At 43.7% G+C, this 19,201-nt stretch overlaps 1 protein-coding gene across 1 annotated transcript; it reads left to right on the forward strand.

Moving 5' to 3' along the window:
- The first annotated feature begins 1,833 nt into the window (after positions 1–1,833).
- On the forward strand, positions 1,834–19,057 carry DEGS2 (delta 4-desaturase, sphingolipid 2). Its single transcript, XM_086463136.1, has 3 exons — positions 1,834–1,915; positions 11,464–12,206; positions 18,914–19,057. The coding sequence occupies exons 1-3, from the start codon at positions 1,834–1,836 to the stop codon at positions 19,055–19,057; spliced, it is 969 nt and encodes a 322-aa protein (XP_086319262.1).
- Positions 19,058–19,201: the final 144 nt, after the last annotated feature.

Genomic DNA, 19,201 nt, shown 5'->3' on the forward strand with positions numbered 1-19,201 from the left:
AACTTGCCATACGCAATAGCACTAGCCTATTGGAGAAACTTTTGGGGATGAAGTCATGTTTGTTTTCTTTGCAGCTGCATGGACTGCCCTGCTAATTTGCCTTTTTAGTCATCTTGAGCACTCCTGAGCAGGAAGCAACAGAAGGATGTCATCATGTTCATTGTCCTCTTTGGCTCCTCCACTGATACTGTCAACAACCAAATGAAAGGTTTAGGCTGAGATACTGGTGCATCTGCTCTCTGAACAATACACTCCTTATAGACATATGTAGTCACATTAACAATCCGTTAACTGGGTTGGGCCCTGCAACTTCATGGGGGAACACCAACCTTCTGCTGGAGCAATGGTGAAGAAACCATTGTGCTTACAGAGAGCTGACCTGTAAAAGCAACGTGGTTCAACTCCTCCACCTGCTCTGGGTAAAGCTGCTTACCTTTACACTACACTCCTTCCACTCAACCTGCTTTGGACCTTTAAGCATTCAAGGGTTTACATTTAGACCACTTCAGAGGGGGAAAAATATCAAAGAAGCCTCCTAAAGCTTTCTAGCAGTCAAGTGGCAGGGCTTGGGTTTGTGGGTAGGTTGGTGTTTTTTAACCCACATCATTTCATGCAACTGTGCTACCAAGAAATCTTAAATAGTTAAACTAGACTAAAATAAGAGGCAAATGTTTGCAGGCAATGTTTGCAGGCAAAACTTATTGCTGAAAAATACTTACATTTCACATTTGCACGGCTGCTTTTTTTGCCCCTTCTAACTTCCAGCTGTGATAAGTGTTTTTGAGGGTAAGAGAGAGTATGGAGGGAACTAGAGAGAGTCATATTGAAACAGAATGAAACAAAACTGTCTTCCAAGTGTGGAGCTGATCCAAATGGGATGTTGCCACTGGAAGGAGTAATGATAGGGATAGTGAACACTGAAGACACTCAGCGGGTCAGGTATGAGCTTGCAAAGGATCATAGTGGGAACAAAAGCAGCACTTTAATTTCGGGTTGTGTGTGTGGAGAAACATCACTGTAACATGTGTAACTCCTCTCCCTGTGAATCAGAGGCTAGAGGGGTTAGCAAGGTTACCTTAGGCTTAAGGTTAGCAAGTCTTTTGCCTGCCTTTATTAGCAAGGGAGCACTGTGATTTCCTGCTACTTTGGCAGAGATGGTACCGCACCTGGGAAATGGGCCGCAGACTCCCAGGAGTGAAGCGTGACCCACCCAAGGGCTGGATGGTACTGGGACAGCTCACATGGGATTTGTCAGAGCGCCAAGGAAATGTGTGTCAGGCGATGGACATCTTCCTACTGTCCCAGGTCTTCCACCCCTGGGAGGAGCTCCCATGGCTGGGCTTTGCTGTAAGCCACATTCTGCTTAGGGCCATGGCACTGGATTTATGGCGTTTGGACTACCCTTGCTTTCCAAAAGCCTTGTCTGGAAGTGCCCGGGGACCAGCCTGCAGTGCTGGTGAACCCACTGCGCTCGGAGGCCATCCCAGGAAGGGGGTGGCTGTAGCGGCCATGCTGAGCCCTGGCGGGCACCACGGTGGTGGCAGCAGCACGATGGGGATCCTGCAAACCGCCGCCCGGCCCCCACACCTCGCCCGGCTGCCTTCGAGGTCCCTACAGCGAGGGGAACATCAGCCGCCCGCCTCCTGCCCCCAGAGCCAGCCCTGAGGCGCCCTCCCTGCCCCCGGCCCCTCCTTGCCCACCCCGTCGCGGCGCAGCGCCGGTGCCCGCCGGAGGCGAGAGGCAGCCGGCGGGGCGGAGGCAGGAGGAGCCGCCCCTCCGCCGGGCGAGGAGCTATAAGGGCAGCGCGGAGCGGCCCGGGGAGCAGCGGGAGCCATGGGCAACCGTGTCGTCCGAGAGGACTTCGAGTGGGTCTACACGGAGCAGCCCCACACGCAGCGCAGGAAGGAGATCCTGGGTACGGCGGGGGGCTGGGGGGCGGCCGCCGTCGGGGCAGGCGGCCGGGCTGGACGGGGAGGGGCGGGCTCCGCCGGTATCGGTGCTGGGAGCGGGTTGGGGCGCTGGCCAGGCTGCGGAGAGCGGGGGCTGCAGGCCGGTGGGTTTGGAGGGGTGTTTTCTCCCCGGGGGGGTGCCGCTCTGCCCAACTCTGCCGGCGCCGCCTCACCTTCTGGAGGCAGCGGAGAGGCACGGCGCGGGCACCGGCGGCTGCACCGAGCGGTGTTAGGCGGGCGGCGGGGCGATGCTGCGGGGCGACCGCCCGCACCCGGAGCCGGGGCTGCCTCCGGCGGCCGCCGCACGCCCCGCACCGCGCCCCGGGCCGGCGGCAGCTGCCGGCGGGGGGACCGCGGTGGGCGGCGGCGCTCCCGGCTCTGCGCGGGAGTGGCGGGCTGGGAGTCCTCCTGCAGGCAGGTGTTCCCGGTGCCCTGGCAGTGCACGAGAGGGAAGGAGGATGAGGGTGAGCGTTTGCTGGAGAACGATAGAAAGTCCCCGCTGCTTGTCAGGACAAGATACACCCTTGTGTTTTCATGTTGTACACGCAGCGTTTAACCGTGTCCATGAGCATGTTGGCTTTGGGGGTTTTCACTTTTGGTTTGGGGGTTTGGGCTTTTCTGAAGATAGTTTCTGAGAAGTAATAATTCAGAATTGTTGCAGAATGTTGTTGTGTATCTCCTGAAAAAAATATTTGTATCATTTTATTAACAAAGAGGGGGTTTTCCATTGCTGTTTTTATTTGGGTTGTCTGGTTGGGTTTTTTCCTTCCCTCTCCTGAATAGGATAAAGTTTTTAAAGACATTTTAATAGAGCCATTGGAGTTTGTTCATGTTGCACTAGGTCTATGATAATTAGGTGTAGTTTCTTAACTCAGCCATAATGTCATAGATTAATTCAGGATTAAGCCAAATTACAAAAGTATTTCCGGTACAGCCATGGTGGAATATTCTGGTCCAGATTTGAATTGTATGCAGGAAAATAATAATTATTTTACTATGTAATCATGATAGAAAGTCAAATGATGCCATTATATAAAATGATGCTTCTCAGTGTCGTACTTCTCCTCCTTTCAGTCAAGGGGACTATGTTTTGGTGAGGTACAGGTAGGAGTGTGTATGATGAGCCTCTCCCCTTGCTATCTCCTGCTTTCCTGATCTTGCTATAGAGTGGGGACTGCAAACCATCATGAAGTTGTGTTGTAATAGAATAGAATCATTAGGTTGAAATAGACCTCTGAGATCAGCAAGTCCAACCGTTGACCTAATACCACCATGCCCACTAAACCATGTCCTGAAGTGCCTTACCCTTGCTGCAGCAAACCCTTTTTGGGACCTTCCAACTGCATACTTGCAGATTTTTTGCTCCCAGTCTCTTTGGGTTCAGAATGAGCAATTGGAATCAAGGTCCATCTCCTTTCTCGCAGCTCCCCCTGCCCCAGCTGTGGGAGCAGAAGGAAGGGCGTAGAGAAATGCAACATGGAAAGAGAAACATGGAAGATATGGGCAGAACAATCTGGGTCTGTGTCTGACAAGGCAGAATGGGTCATGAAACCAGTGTCATGAATACCAAAATGTCACCAAAAGTTATTGAAACTGTCATGATATCCCATATGATATTGGTATAATGATCATCATTGTATTGTTCAAAGCCTCAGGGTCAGCTAGCCCCTGGTATCTACAGTATGTACTTACCAAAGTGTCTATTGAGCTGGAGTACACTGTAAGAATCTTACCTACATATGAACAAATACCTATAGGTATCAATGTATTTTACATTTTTGTATATAGCAGTGGCTTGGGGACAACATTCCATGCTGGTAAAGGAAGTATTTTCCTCCCAATAGGTTAATGATTTAGTTGCTAAGCACTGAAACTTGATTGTTTTCTGTTTAAGCTGCAGCTTTTTGAACTGTTGATCTCTCTCAGGCATGGCTACTTGGATTTAAATGCAAATTAAAATTATCCATTAGGAAAAAAAGTGGGTAAACTGACAAACACATAAGGCACTTTCTTTCTACAGAAGTGGTGTTTCCTTGAGCTGTTGTCCCAATATGTTGCTATACAGCAAATGAGAGATAATAACAGTTTGTCACAAAGTTCTATGTCCTGGCTTGAGAGTTAGTAGCCCAAGTGTCTATAAGACTTTTGTAGTCAGAAACAATATGTCTGAATGATAACTCTGAGAGTCCAACTCCCCTACCATGGGCAGGGACTTCTTTCACTAGCTCAGGTCGCTCAAAGCCCTGTCCAGCCTGACCTTGAGCGCTTCCAGGGATGGGGCATCCACAGCTTCCCTGGACAACATGTTCCGGTTGAGCAGCAGAGCTATGAACTGTGTATATCAACTGGGCTGGCCGGTAGCTAGCTTATGGCAAGACACTGTTGCAGTAGATGAGCCTACTAGGGATGTGATTCCTAATGGCTGTAATTACGTCAGCAAATACATCAACATTTTGCACAAGGGAGAGGTGATACTTTCTCTTTTATCTGCCTGTAGTATCTTCCTCATAGACTCTAGGTATTAAAATGCAGTTTGTGCTTAGTGCTGTCTAGGTGCCAACTGCTTCTAAGTTATGGTGGAGATCTCCTGCCAAGCTGGCACTTCGACCCTGATCATGTTATTCATGTTGCTGAACACGTTATTCACGCTCTTCAGTTTATGAAAGTGAATTGTTTCATTGCTGTTCTTTCACCCTCTTGTTTATGAAAAGCCTGTTAGAGTCTTGTGTTGGGTCTGAGATTTGTGTAATGCTGCAGTGTTAGGGAAAGACCTGGCTAAAAACTAACCTGACAGAAGAAAGTTTTTTCATCTGGGTCTGCTTAGACTTGCTGTATGGCTATACAAATGCTATTAGAGGGAGATATAACGTAGGGTATAACGTAGAGGGGATATCTACTTCTAGTAGAAATAGGATTTCTACTTCAGTGGCAGTAAGGGTCTGTTGGATTGAAACATTTGGAGAACTATGGTCTTGCATGGTGGGAAGCATTGCTGTTTTGTCGATCTTGAGAGAAGATGAAAAAATCACTGCTCAGATGCCGGTAACACCATAAGCACACAATGAATGGTCATTTTCCTTTGCAAACAGTTTTTCAAATGCAAGCAATGAGCAATATGTTGCGGCATGGAAAGAATGAGATCTTATTTGTGCTGTAGGTTGGATTTAACTTTATAAAATTACTGTAGGTTGGTCAGAAAATGTCTTGGCTCACAGGATCCTTAGGGAAGCACTTGTTTGCTGCTGAGGATGCAGGCTGAATCAATGTTACTTAGGGTAGGCTAGGAGCATCTGAGTATGATCTAACATCCAAGATACAATTAATAATTATATAATTGGTTCTTTGGCAAGTTATTCTGCAATGGAGATGGTGCAAGTGTTTTAGATGTGCTTTACCCTGTAGAAAGGCTGAGATGTTAGCCTATGGAGGGGCGAGGTAAAACAAAATAAAAAAGCCCAAATCCATTTTATTTTAGTGTTCAACCGATTTGAGTATAATAACTTTCAGCTCTGCTCACTTATTTAGATTAGTCTGCTATTTCTTCCAGCTGACTCTTCTGTTGCCTATTTAAACCTCACATTTATGAAAATTCTGATAAATTGTACCTAATGAAATGGGCAAGATGCATATCTCCTTAGCTTAAATCAAAGCTCTGAATTACATACGCTTCTGGTGAAGAAACTATGAGTTTGTTTCCCCTTTATGCTGCAGTACATGGGCACAGTGCTGCCGCTGATGTGTATGTTCTCTGTTGAGCGCATTCAGAATAGCTGCTATCTCAGTGCTCATGCCAATTCCCTGTGCAGATCAACTATAAAACAAATCACATGAGCAGAAAGTCACTGTTTTAGGTGCTTGTGGTCTTCTGCTGAAAATGTATTAAGTGCAGCTGAAGGCTTCAGTTTACTCCACGTTGCAGGTTTTTATTTCAGAGGGGGCTGGAAGCCCTCTTTCTGGCATTCCTATATGCCTTTACTCTGAACCAGCTAATAAACAACTATAAACAAACAGGTCATAGGTGCTGTCATAGTGATGTACTGACACCATCCATCTCTGACCACACCAGCAATGTGGCACTACTGCCATGCTTTGTCTCTGGTGGCCACTTCTGGGTGACCCAGATCCCATTGACCAGCTAGCACAATGCAATTTAGGAGCTTGTGAGTCGCAAATACAAGATTAAGACCCTTGTCCATGCGCAGTGGATATATACAACTTCAGTGTAGTTAGCTGGGCCAAAAAGGTTTCTTACTAGTTTGCAGACTGGAGGGGGCAGGAGACTGTGCAAAGCCAGAAGCTTTTGTCTTGCACTTTGTCCTCTGTGTGTGTCCTATCTGTGTTCTGGCTCTTGTATGGTTTGAACTAATCATAGAATCCTAGAACAGTTTGGGTTGGAAGGGACCTTTAATGTTCGTCTAGTCCAACCCCCCTGCAGTAAGCAGGGATACCTTCAACTAGATCAGGTTGCTCAGAGCCCCGTCCAACCCGACCTTGAATGTTTCCAGGGATGGAGCTTCTACCACCTCTCTGGGCAACCTGTTCCGGTGTTTCACCATCCTCATTGTAAAAAATTTCTTCATTATCTCTAGTCTAAATCTCCCCTCTTTTAGTTTAAAACCATTACCCCTTGGCCTATCACAACAGACCCTACAAAAAAGTCTGTCCCCATCTTTCTTATAAGCTCCCTGAGTACTGAAAGGCTGCAATAAGGTTTCCCCAGAGCTTTTTCTTCTCCAGGCTGAACAACCCCAGCTCTCTCAGCCTGTCCTCATAGGGGAGGTGGTTCAGCCCCCTGATTGTTTTCGAGGCCCTCCTCTGGACCCGCTTCAACAGGTCCGTGTCTTTCCTGTACTGAGGACTCAAGTGCTGTTTATGAGTGTGTTCATGAGCTGAGCTGCTGAAAGGCAAAACACTATTATGTCAGCAAACTGACTTCTTCTGTTTGGTTTCTTTGGTACGAATACCAGCTCCAGGACAGGGTACAGGGTAGTAAAGCTAACATCCTGTGCCTGGTGTCTCTTATTTGTTCTGGCAGGGACTCATAGTTGATAGAACATAGTCCAGGACAGCATCATTGCAGAGATTTTTTTTTTTTCCTCTTCTCTTCAATGGGCCTTCTGAAAATCTTCTGTTGAGTAGTATCTCCACTTTGAACATACCCATATGCTGCACTTGTGGTCAAAATACAGGAAGATGAAGAAATTAAATTTCTCTTCTTGTTACTACTAGCTTCTCATTGATGTGGGCAGGGCTGCTGCTCCTTTAAGCCTCCATCATCTCTGTGTTCGTGGACAGCTCCTGCTCCTGCCTACAACCAAATCCCACATATGCCAAAATGTGCCAAGTGATAAGTATGTGGTGTCACATCAATGAGAAATTGCATCTGGTGCCATCACTGAGATCTAACTGAGTCTCTCCTGAGTCATCTCAGGAGCATTGTTAGTGGGAATAGATGATGAGTGAGGGTTCAGAACAAGGTATTTGCTGTCTCCTGAGGAGGAGAAACACCCGTGACTGACATCTTCTTCAGGTACAATTATTCCAGCCCTAACTGAGGATCACTGTAGGGCTATGGTGAGTGCTCCTTGATCTCCAGAGAGGAGCATCAAGGAAAAAAAGGTGAACTCAGAGTAATTTGTCGGTAGCATTTCAGAGTGAGGCATACTTCTATAAAGGTGACTGATGCTTACACACGACAGTGGAGTGATCTCCATGAGTTGTTAATTCGGTAAATGAGTTGTTTCAGAATTGTGAATGCTTCTGAAAATATACTTGCAGCATTTGTTCTCTCTTGACTGCTGTTCTTTCATCCACACTGTTGTGGGTGAAAGTGGGAGATGCTGTCTTTCATCATCATGGTGCAGATTTCTGTTGCTCTGAGTTTATGGTATAGAGACCGTGGAGCTGGCTGGCCAGGATTATTAATTACATCTACCCACTGTACTAAAGTGTCTGCGCTGCTTATGCAGTGTGCTGACCTTGGAGACAGAAAAGTCATGCTTTTGCACTCCTGTACATCTACACCGGTATCTCCACCCTCCGAATGGCAGTATGATGGCTCAATCTGGACAAACTAGAAGCGGCCATGTGGATAAGCTCTCTGCTGGGCTGAGCTAACACACCATTTGAATAAGCTTTCTCATTATTTTTCTCATAACTTTTTGGGTCTCCTCCCCTCCCTTATCTAGAAAGGCTGAATGATGGTTTGTTTCGGTTTAGTTTTTTTTTCCCTCCTATTCCTCTGCTCCCTCTATGCCATGATTGTGCATAAGGAAGAGCTCATTTACAGATCACGTTTTATGCCCATCATCATGTATTAGCCCTGATCCAGTGCTTGTTGGGAAGCGACGGACTCTGGCCATGTAGAAGCTCATCATTTTTATAATGGAAAAGTGTGCAGGAAGACCGAAATGGAAGCAATTCAGGAAAGAGCAGCATGATGAAAATCTCTGCTCAGATGCCTCATAGTGTGAAATTCTAGCAGTCTCCAGAGTGCCGAGTAGGTGTCTGTTTACTTTTGGAAGTGCAACGTGTAGGAAACGAAGGTGGTCTTTATTGTGTGGCTGCCACAGGTCTGATAGTCCTTTATGCCTCCTGGTTCAGCACTGCACAGTAGAACTGTCTCTGATTCTGTGTTGCCTTTGGGACATGCAGATGGTTGATGTTTGGTTTGCACAGCACCTACAGGCACTTGTCACAGCAGCCTTACAGGGTTGTCTAGGTTTTTCAACTGTAAGTTAGTGCTCTATCTTGCCTTACTAGCATTCCCTCAGCTAACTGCAAGGCATGAACATAAGTGAAAAATGAGTTACGTATTTATGTTGTCACATCTTTGTGTCAGTACATTATGTATAAACTGCAGTCATCAGGATCACTTAATCGGAAATTAGAAGTGTCTCACTGAAGAGAGCTTGACCTCAAGTTTTGAAAGGGTCAGCATTCAATACTTTGCATGTGAAGTGCTCCTGAACCAAAAGTCTCTGGCAGGCTGCTCCACCAGCGGGGCTTTCAGCCTCCAGTAAGCAGCATAAGCAGCCCCACCTCTCAGCCTCCCTGATGTTTCTCCATGCCATGGAAATGGGAAGGATTTATCAGTATTAATGATAAACAGACACGGTATTGTGGTTTAACTAGTATGCAGAAATTTACTGTTGCAGAGGAGTTAATCGTGTGTTGAATTTAATATTAAACCCTAGCAAGTTACTTAATAGCTGTCACCTGTGCTAAATGCAATCTACCTGCGTTGCTGCTTGCAGACACTGGTGCTGCCAGTTGGCAGTTACTACTCTGAAATCTCTCGAATATAATCTGTAATCCTTGTTAGCTGCCACAAAAAGAATTAGGTCACAAACTTTAATTGTTCTCAAACTAAAATTAAAGCATCTCTTAGTCATTTTCCCATCCCGTTAATTTTTTTTTTTTTTTTTTTTTTTTTTTTCCTGGTCAAAGCGGCCTCAATTTGACCAGGCTAAGGAATAGATTTGGTTGTTTTAGATTTTTTCATCTTCTGGTGACTGCAGTAACGTATCTCTACCAGTTACAAGACTGAAAATTTGAGGTGGCTTGATTTATTAAAGGGTTTCCTGGGGTTTGGACAGATGCCCTTAAGCAGGACGTTAAGCTATATAAAATTGCATTACTGTAACAGATTTTCTGGCCAGATCATTATATCAAGTTATTCTTTAGACTGGATATCCCAGCACTTTGTGTAAAATTTTGGTACCTGTCTAGGTACCAGAGAACAGTTTATAGCATGTTAGCATTTCTAGTGTGAAAACTGTGCCTTCAAAAACTGTGAAAACAAGGACAAAACCAAAATAGCAAAACAAAAAAGCCTGGGCTTTACAGAGATTTTTATCAAAAAGTTTGACTTTAGAAAGACATGAACTTTTACTAGAGCTTTCCCACCACTTAGAAAATCTCTCTCTTGCCTGAATAATCCTCATGGTGATTTTTGCCCCCTTGTCCTCACAAGAAGAAGAATTGAGAATATCTCTTTTCTCATCATCTTCCACAGCACTTGTCTAATCTTTATTGTCTCTGATTTCTGTCAAGCTGGGCTGAAGTTGGCCAACAGGCTCAAAAGTTGTTGGAATGGTTGCAGAGCATGACCACATCAATCTGCTTCCTTAAGTAGTGCTTCATCTCTCTGAACTTCTGCAAACTTCTCAGGGTTCACTTCTATTTAAAACGTTCTCTGCGTCCTACACTCAGTACCTGCTGCTGCTTGCAAGGTCACATGAAGTTGTGTATTGTCTCCAGCGTTTGTTTATAGTATATACAGCTGCATAGATGCAAATCATTATAATCTGATTTTATTGCATTTGTATCATACTGTGACAGTCAGATGATATTTACTTTTCTATTCATAAAATGGGCATATCAAACTCACAGGGACACACTGTGTAACCTTAGGGTTCGGAATGAGTAACTTGTCCTACAGTCTTATCAGTGTAAGCTGTAATTATTGAGAAATGCAGAATATGAGTTAAAGGAGGAAGGAAATGCAGAGTATGGGTAAAAGCCATAAAACAGTGGAAACAATTCATGTGCAAGTTAATACTGGAAGTGAGAAGGGTGGTTTGTAAAGAAGAGACCTGAAGCAATGAACAGCACCTAGAAGATAACCTGTACTTCTGTGTATTTTCTTTTTCTTAAAAGGACAAGTGAATGGCCAGTAGAATCAAAGATCAGTAAGCTGGTCCTGGCTCGACATCACTCAGAGCTGGCAAGCCTAGCCCATGTCTCTTTGGTGCTCTATTGCAGTATTTGTGAGGCCACATGAGGCTGTTATGCAATTATCTATGTGTCTTTCAGGCCTGTTTTTGGTATGTGACTGGGAACAGGCTCATTAATGGGAACAGATAAAAATTTTCTGCTTCTTACAAATTCCTGATCATATTAGTGACTTTTTGGTGATGTTACCATGTGCAAAGAGTTGTAGATATTGTAAGCACTGGTGAACAGTCAAACACTTAGGAATTTTTTTTAATGCTACATTTGTCATCTAACCACAGAGCAAAAACCTGGCAAGCCTGTTGCTCAGCCCTCTTTCCTCTGCTAGTATGTCTGAAGCAACAGTGTGAAAAGGGCTACAAAGAAGGCAGTTGTATCCCTTTTGTGGAAAATAGCATCTGGACTGGGCAAAATGAAAAAGGAAATTAAAAACCTGACAGAAAGTGCTTCTTAGAGCTTAAATCTGGTGGGTTTTGACATACTAATACTCGTTGTTGTGAAGGCACATGATGCCACATATTGACCATCAAGGTAATTTTTTTTTTAGTATGTCTATATACAGCTATATGTATCAATATCAATCACAGTTGGACATGATGCTGGAAGTGGGAGTGGAGCCCATATGTTACTCAAGTTTTTACTGTAGTGGCAACCCTACTTTGGAATTGCCTTTTTATAAAACTAGGGCCTCAAACATAGGGTGATTAAAAATAGTGTCACAGTAGTGATTATGTTTACCTAACTGTGATCTAATGAGATTTTTAATTTTTCACTTTAGCAAAGTATCCAGAGATCAAGAGTCTGATGGGACCAGATCCACATTTAAAGTGGATTGTATCTGGAATGGTTTTCATACAGTTTCTAGCATGCTACTTGGTGAAAGACTTATCTTGGAAATGGATTTTCTTCTGGGCTTATGCTTTTGGGGGTTGCATCAACCATTCGCTGACCTTGGCCATCCATGATATTTCACACAACGTCGCCTTTGGGAACAAGCAGGTCAAGTGGAACCGATGGTTTGCAGTCTTTGCCAACTTGCCGATTGGCATCCCTTATTCTGCCTCCTTCAAGAAATACCACATTGACCATCATCGGTACCTTGGTGGGGACGGACTGGATGTGGACATTCCCACAGATTTTGAAGGCTGGTTCTTCTGTACGCCGCTTTGGAAACTGCTTTGGCTTTTCCTCCAACCTCTGTTCTACAGTCTGAGACCACTGTATGTGAACCCCAAAGCGATTACACAGATGGAAATTTTTAACGCTCTTGTTCAGTTTTCTATAAACCTTATCATTTACTACCTTTGGGGACTCAAACCTGTTATTTACTTAATAGCAGGTACAATTCTTTGCATGGGTGTACATCCCATTTCTGGGCACTTCATAGCAGAACACTACATGTTCTTAAAAGGGTATGAGACATACTCTTATTATGGACCTCTGAACTGGCTCACCTTTAATGTAGGCTACCACATGGAGCATCATGACTTCCCCAGCATTCCCGGATGCAGATTACCAATGGTAAGTATGGCATGAGCATGAGTGAATTGGATTTTTATAAAAGCTGCTAAAGTGTCTCAAAGAAATCACTCCAAATCATAGTAATGGATCGATTTTAAAAAGAAAAATAAAGGGAAAGAAGGAAGATTTTAGGATTTGTTTCTAATTATTTCTTTTTAAGCAGGAGATTGGGAGAAATGGCCAAACTGCTATAATATTTAGTTTATTTAATGGAAACAAGACCATCTGAGCCTCAGAGGGCTTGAGGAATACTTTTTGCATGACAAAACCCTCCAACAATGCTCTAAATTTCTCCATTTCCTTCCCTCAGCCACCATATTTTGTCTCTTTGAAAGTTTAAAGGCCCATCTAAAGTGAGGCAGGTGGCAATTACTACTTGAAATTTGTCTAATGATCAATCTGCTAACTACATTGCTTGATTAACATCAAATAAAAGTCTTTCTGTTTTTGAGATGACGTAAGTATTTGGGCGTGTTGCAGCCTGACACACATAGCACTAGAAAATAATGCCCCACTCTACATGACTTGTTTTAGCTTTGCTTTCCCACCCACAGAAACTGAGGATGCCTGATCTGTCATTAGGAAAGTGCTATGACTTTCCTCTTTTGAAAGTCAAGCCTCTTTTTGTTTACGTGTTATCAGTTGTGGGAGTCAAATTTGCAAAGCCCAGGTGTCTAGGAATGGTTTTCAATCACCCTCCAGGTATGTAGCTGCTCTTCTGGGTTTTAATACAAGGGTTCTTCAGCAGGTGCTCACAGTGTTAGAGGTACGTGACTTCGAAGCATTACTCCTACTTACAAATCCTCTGGCATAGTAGGAAGGAAACATCTTCTGTCTCTGGTCTGATGCAAAGTTGGGTGCTACTACTGCAACATCCTCATGAGGTGGAGGTGGAGGTAGAGCTGAGGAGTCTGAGGTTCAGGAGCTGTGACCTCCCCGCTACTGCATAACACGTACAGCTTTTAATGATGGTGTATCCAGGCAAACCCTGCTTTATGGGTAAATGTTCTTCATCATAGAAACACTGTCTGAGAAGAGACTCAAACCAAGAGATTTTCTTATGGCGTAGAAGAGTGTGGAGAGCCTCTATATAGCCTGCAGTTCTGTTTTAACACACCTCCTTTGCTGCTGGAGTTGTGTCCCGGAGAAGCTGTCCTTTCCTGGTGGGGTTCAGAGCAGCCGGTAAAGCAGCCCATGTTCACATGTGAAGTTCTCCTGTCAGGCACTCCCATTGCTGATACACCCAATAGCTCAGCTGGGAAGTGTGTGAGCTTAACTTTATTTTTGTATGTTCAAACTTGTTAGATAGGCTTAGATACTTAGATTACTGAAATGTAAATAGAAGAGAAGGAGGTTAGCTCTGTATCTTACACAAGGGAGGAGAGCGATTAATTGAACTTGCTGGGACTGTTGCTCCAGACCTGATTGAGAACTAAAAAGCCCTTCCCCACCCACACCACAAACAGTTCAGCGTAATTCCCTGAGGCAGTGCAGCAGCTGGAAGTGTCTGCCCTCCTGTGTAAGGAGGATAGACTTATTAGCGGAATTTCATGAGCTTGTGTACATGTGTTTCTAGCTCTTGGGCAACTGAGACTTGCACTGCTAGTGGAGGAGATATTAGGCTTGTTAATTGTTGTTGCCTGACAGAACTATATGGAAAACTTTTGAGGCTCTGACAAGTGATCAATTGCAAGTGAAAATCTATTAGGAAGTGAAAATCCTTTGGCAAAACAGTTACTGTAGAAAATCCTTAGTCCATTAAAAAAAGTTGGTTATTTTCTGCAAATTGAGAAGAAGGATTCTCTTTCTCTTTGGTGAAAGGAGATAAGGGGACAGATCCTCTCTGGATAGCTTTGAAGTTTGAACTTCATAACAGGTAGGGGTAGAAACCTCTCCTTGCTGTCCTCTGCTTAACCTCCCAGCATATTCTTCAGTCAGCAAAGGTCTATTTTTTTCAGATCTAGTCTCTTAGGCAGTTGAACTTCTAATAGTTGATTTGTGTAATATGGATGACCTTTCAGTATAGCTATTTTTATTTTTATTTATAGTAAAGTAGAAAGCAGAATAAAGATCTTTATTTGTTTCCTGCATGATTGAGAGCAGGGGACAAATAGGATCACAGAATAACTGGATCTTAGTCTTGGAAAGTAACTGGCCCTTCCACTTATCAGGAAAGTGAACTCAGCTTTGTCCTTTGTTACAGGTGTGTCATTCAGAATGTTCTGAGTAATGTGTTTGCCACACATAAAGGAAAGACCTTTACCCTAGGAGTGTGACAGATTTGAAAGAGGAACAATTAGGCTGTGCTGTAAGCTTATAGATATAAAAGATGAGTGACATAAGTATGCAGTAAGAACTTGACCCACTAGTATAATGAGAGATTACACAAGAGACTATGAAATTTAACATTATAATGAAGGACCTGCTTAATGAAGGACCCTATAGACTTAGGACTAGATTAGTCTTTGATGAAGCCTTATAACTAAAAAATATTGCATTGTTTAGCAAATGAGTAAAAAGGTCCATTCTTCATTATCTGAAGCATTGAATACACTTATGGAGAGAGGGAACAGGAGAAGAAGGAGCTCGGTACTGTTCCTACAAACTGCAATAAAGTTGCAGCATTACCAGAGGCAAACTAGTTATTCATTAAGCTTGTGGGAAAAGGAAAAGACAAGGTACGAAACCAGATTTATTAGACAGACAAGACTGGAAAACATGGTAGATGTGCTGGTTTTGGATTGCAGATTTCATTAACCCTGTGATGGCCAGGAGGGCTAGCTTGAGTGCTCTCCCTTGGTTGAGGACTATAGAGGGAACTTCTGTAATATGCCTTCTAGAACTCTAAACGTAATTCTTCAGCTTCTTGTCATAAGGATCTCTAGCTTCTGTATGGTCCCAGGACAAAGGATCTGTAACAACTGTGGTGAAATATTAGGTTGCATTTAACTTTTGCACCTGTCAGATACAATGGAGTAGGATTGGGGTTCTTCTGCTGTGCTCTACAAGCACAAAACCAGAAGCAAAATTCCAGTCTAAAAGGTGTGATTTCTTACCTACCACTTTGTTCTACTTGAAGAAAAGTCTCACCATCCCTGGAGGTGTTAGAAAAATGTGTTGATGTAGCACTTGTAGACATGGTTTAGTGGGCATGGTGGTATTAGGTCAATAGTTGGACTCGATGATCTTAGAGGTCTATTCCAACCTAATGATTCTATGATTCTAATATACCAGGTGCCAAGTGCCTAATAAGCTTCTTGCAGACTTTGTGATCTCTTGTTATCCTTCCATGATAACTTCCATTCACAAACTAGCAATGAGTTAAGACTTAGTTGAGATCTGTAAGGAGGAAGGGAAGGAGGAATTAAAGAAAATGGACCATCACCAATGCAATATGGAGAGCTTGAGGGGGAAGTCTGGAGCAGGATTTAGGAATACTTTGTCACAGGGCTGTCCTCTTTAAGATGATCTATGATCTGGCTGCAAAACGTGGAAACTGCCATCCACAGATTTTGTACTGCACCCAGAATGCAACATGGAGGATGACTCTTCCAGCCTCAAAGATACTTAATAGATATAGTTTAATGTTGTGTTTAAAAGGGAATCTGCAGTGAAACCCAATTACTTTCTACCCTCCCACCCCTCAGATTTTCTGATAGGTAAGGAGGAGATGATTTTACATATGGAGATGCTGAAAGAAATTGCAATAGATGAGCTGTTTTTCTTAGGAAACTTTTGCGCAGATTCATTGTAAAAGAGAAACTGCTTTTAAAATTCTTTCCTACCATGTGATAGCAAAATGGGAACTACAAACTTCCTTGTCTTTTCCATAAGAAAATCCTTCAGAAGTCCTCTCTTTAACTGCGTAGATTAATTTTTCCCTTCTCCCCATTCCTTTGTGACAAACATTTTATTGTAGTTTACCTTCTCCTCTTCATTGGTTCTGTACATCTCATACAGTTGTCCTGCCCAGAGCACAGGGACCTTGCCAATGGTGCAAACGCTGCCTGCTTTCCTGCACAAAGCCAAGCAGAGCAAAGAACTACTTTGTGTAGGTGTGAGTCACTGTCCTGCAGCTGATCTAGGGTGGAAGCTCCTGGTCATCTCTTGTGGTTTCTATACTGACCTTCTCATTCAGAATGAGCTGCCATCATATGCTGCAAGAAGATGCTAAATGGATGTGCTTGGTGAAAGCCACTCCTCCACCACCTGATGCTGGCAAGCAGCTTGCCAGCTGTGACTGGGCTGCCTGCTTCCAGAATATGGTGTGTATGATCTTCGTCAAAATTCACTGCTGGGTATTTTGATTAATCATCTTAATTATCAAATAATACTTGTATTCTAGGTGCCTGTTTTAAATCTGTAATACAACTGCAGGATATGTATGTGGAATATATTTAAGTGCAAGTTTTCAGACCTGCATGTTGTGTCCACCTGAGCTCCTCAACACTGTCCCCAAACTATATGGCTGCTCATGTTTGCTGAAAGGGCGGAAACTATTGGGTTGACAGGCAGTTCATTGGCCTCTTCCCTGAGCCATTTTTTCCTGCTTCATCACTGGGGTCATTTTTAGTTAGCCTTTGGTGCCAGGGGACACAGCCACTACCTGAGACATTGTTCCTAGGAGCCAAATTGGTTTTTGTGAATCTCCAACCTTCCACTTCCCCATGCAAGGGGCAATAGAGAAAGACTTTCTGAAGCCTTTGTAGTGGTCAGAGTCTAACATTATCAGGAGCTCTGCAGAATACATTATTAACTAGCAGAGAAAGTGTGTCTTGTTCAGACCATTGTTTCTGTGGGCAAGAAATATATGGGCATTCTGGAGAAGAGGGGAATGGTAGACTTGCCATATGAACTTGGCTAGCATAGATGAGGGCTGAATTACTGTTGCAAGACAAAATTCAGGCAGAACTTCTAAAATGGAGGTAGGAGGGAAGGTCTTTAAGCAGCAGTGTGCTAGAGAATGACCACATCAGAGCTGGAGTGAAGCCTTTGGGTCTGGCTATCTGAGCTCCCCATTGTGTTTTCATGAGGCCTCATTAGTGGCTTTCATTCAAGGGCGTCAAGGGAGCTTACCTTCTAAATAGTCCTCCCTCTCATCCTTTGGATATTTCAGTTACCCAGCTAGGAAAAGGGAGGATACAAAACCCAGAATAATTTATTTCTGACTGTGGCTACAGAAGTGGCACAGGGAACTAAATCTGCATCTCCTAGATCTTACCCTGTGCCTGGAAATCGCCCTTCTTCCAGTCATTAACAAATACCTCTAAGGGCAAATGCTGCTATTGTCTGAAAATCCCATCAAAAATGAACCACATTTGTAGTACAGACCAACACTTTAAAGCAGGATATAAGCAATCATTAGGAAGTCAGAGGTATTCAGTGAAAGGCAGAATACAACCATAACTGAACTGAATCTTCCACCTCTAACACAGCACTACCATGCCATGAGCACAAGGAGTGTATAGGGGCTGAGATACAGAGGTAAAAGGTCTTAATGAAACTTGCACGTTTCCCAGCCTACCTCACAGGGAAATGTCTGCTAGGAAGCTGACTTAATGAGGTAACTAGCACTGAGCCGTACAGGCTTACAATTTAACTTTTGCTGGGATTCTTACCTTTTCATAACAGTCAAAATGCCGTATTAAGGTTCCATCATTACACCTTGGATGCTGATGAGACCCTCCTCCCGGATGACAATTTCTGTGTAACCCTTTTGCTCTTCACTGGAAGTCCATACTGTGCTCAGCATAGCTGGCTTCAAAGTTCTGTAGGGTTTTTAAAGAGAGAAGTCATGCTGTCCAGCAAGACAAACTACTCTAGAATAGAGCTCTGTTTGTCTAGGAGGTGGAGCTGTAATAAAACCATGCCCAAGCAGTTTATATGCAAGTGTCCAATAGTTAACAGACTCTGCTGCTTTGTAAGTATGTTCAAAAAAGCAGAGCATCTAGCTGGAGCAGGGACTACTGATAACTTGGGAATCCTCATAGTCCCCTGCACCTGCTATGTTTGAAAGCTCTTTGTCCTATGGTTCTGGCCTTACTCCCACTACAAGCGCCATCCCCAATGATGGGCAATGCTCCTTTCATGGCAACAGTCTTAAGACTTGGGGATTTGTAATAGGGATGACATTTTATTAGACTTCTGATCTAATAATGAATCTTGAAGCATTTTTAACACCAGTTTGAGAACAGACCGCCCCTGCAATTTCCTCTGCCTGCTGGAGGAACCCGTCTCCCAGATTTGCATCACAGTAGCAGAATGGAAGAAAGAAAATTGTGTAGGCAAGGCTGTGTCTGGCATTTTCTTAATTGGTATTTCTGTCCTACCCGGAACCCTCTGCAGACGAGTATTACTAGTGGTGAACAGGGCTTTAAATACAGTGTGTTGGAGTCTTTGCAATTTATAAGGTGGATTAGTCATCTCATTGTGGCGATCCCTTCACCTCCAAAATGAGAGAAAATAGTTCTAACTGAAGGCAGTGATCCATCATCTTTCAAATTCTGACATTGTGAAGCAAAACTTCCATCAGAAATCTGCTAAGTATCTAAATGTATTTAAGTACATCTCATTTGGCTGAACTTCAGAAGCTCGCAAGCAATAACAAGTAACTTCAGGTTATGGCTGTGCTATCAGATCTGAATGTGAAGACAAACACATCCGACACTGTGCAGCTAAACAGCTCATTCTCTCTCTTCTTCTTCCAGGTGAAGAAGATTGCAGCAGAATATTACGATAACCTCCCACATCACCAGTCCTGGGTTCGAGTTCTGTGGGACTTTGTTTTTGATGACACTATTAGTCCTTATTCGAGGGTTAAGAGACTATGCAAGCTGGCAAAAGAAAGCTAACAGACTAGCTCTGCCTGCTGCATTGGTGTTTTGTTTGTTAATTTGAATGACTTGAGTTTTCTGCAGAAGTAGAAGGATGTTTGTATGTGCTGAATTAGCATTGGTTCATGCTCCTTAGATCAAGAGGATGAGTGTGAAAGTGAA

The sequence above is a fragment of the Leptosomus discolor genome, chromosome 3 (genome assembly GCF_034619465.1).
Source record: "Leptosomus discolor isolate bLepDis1 chromosome 3, bLepDis1.hap2, whole genome shotgun sequence".
Taxonomy (NCBI): Eukaryota; Metazoa; Chordata; class Aves; order Leptosomiformes; family Leptosomidae; genus Leptosomus; species Leptosomus discolor.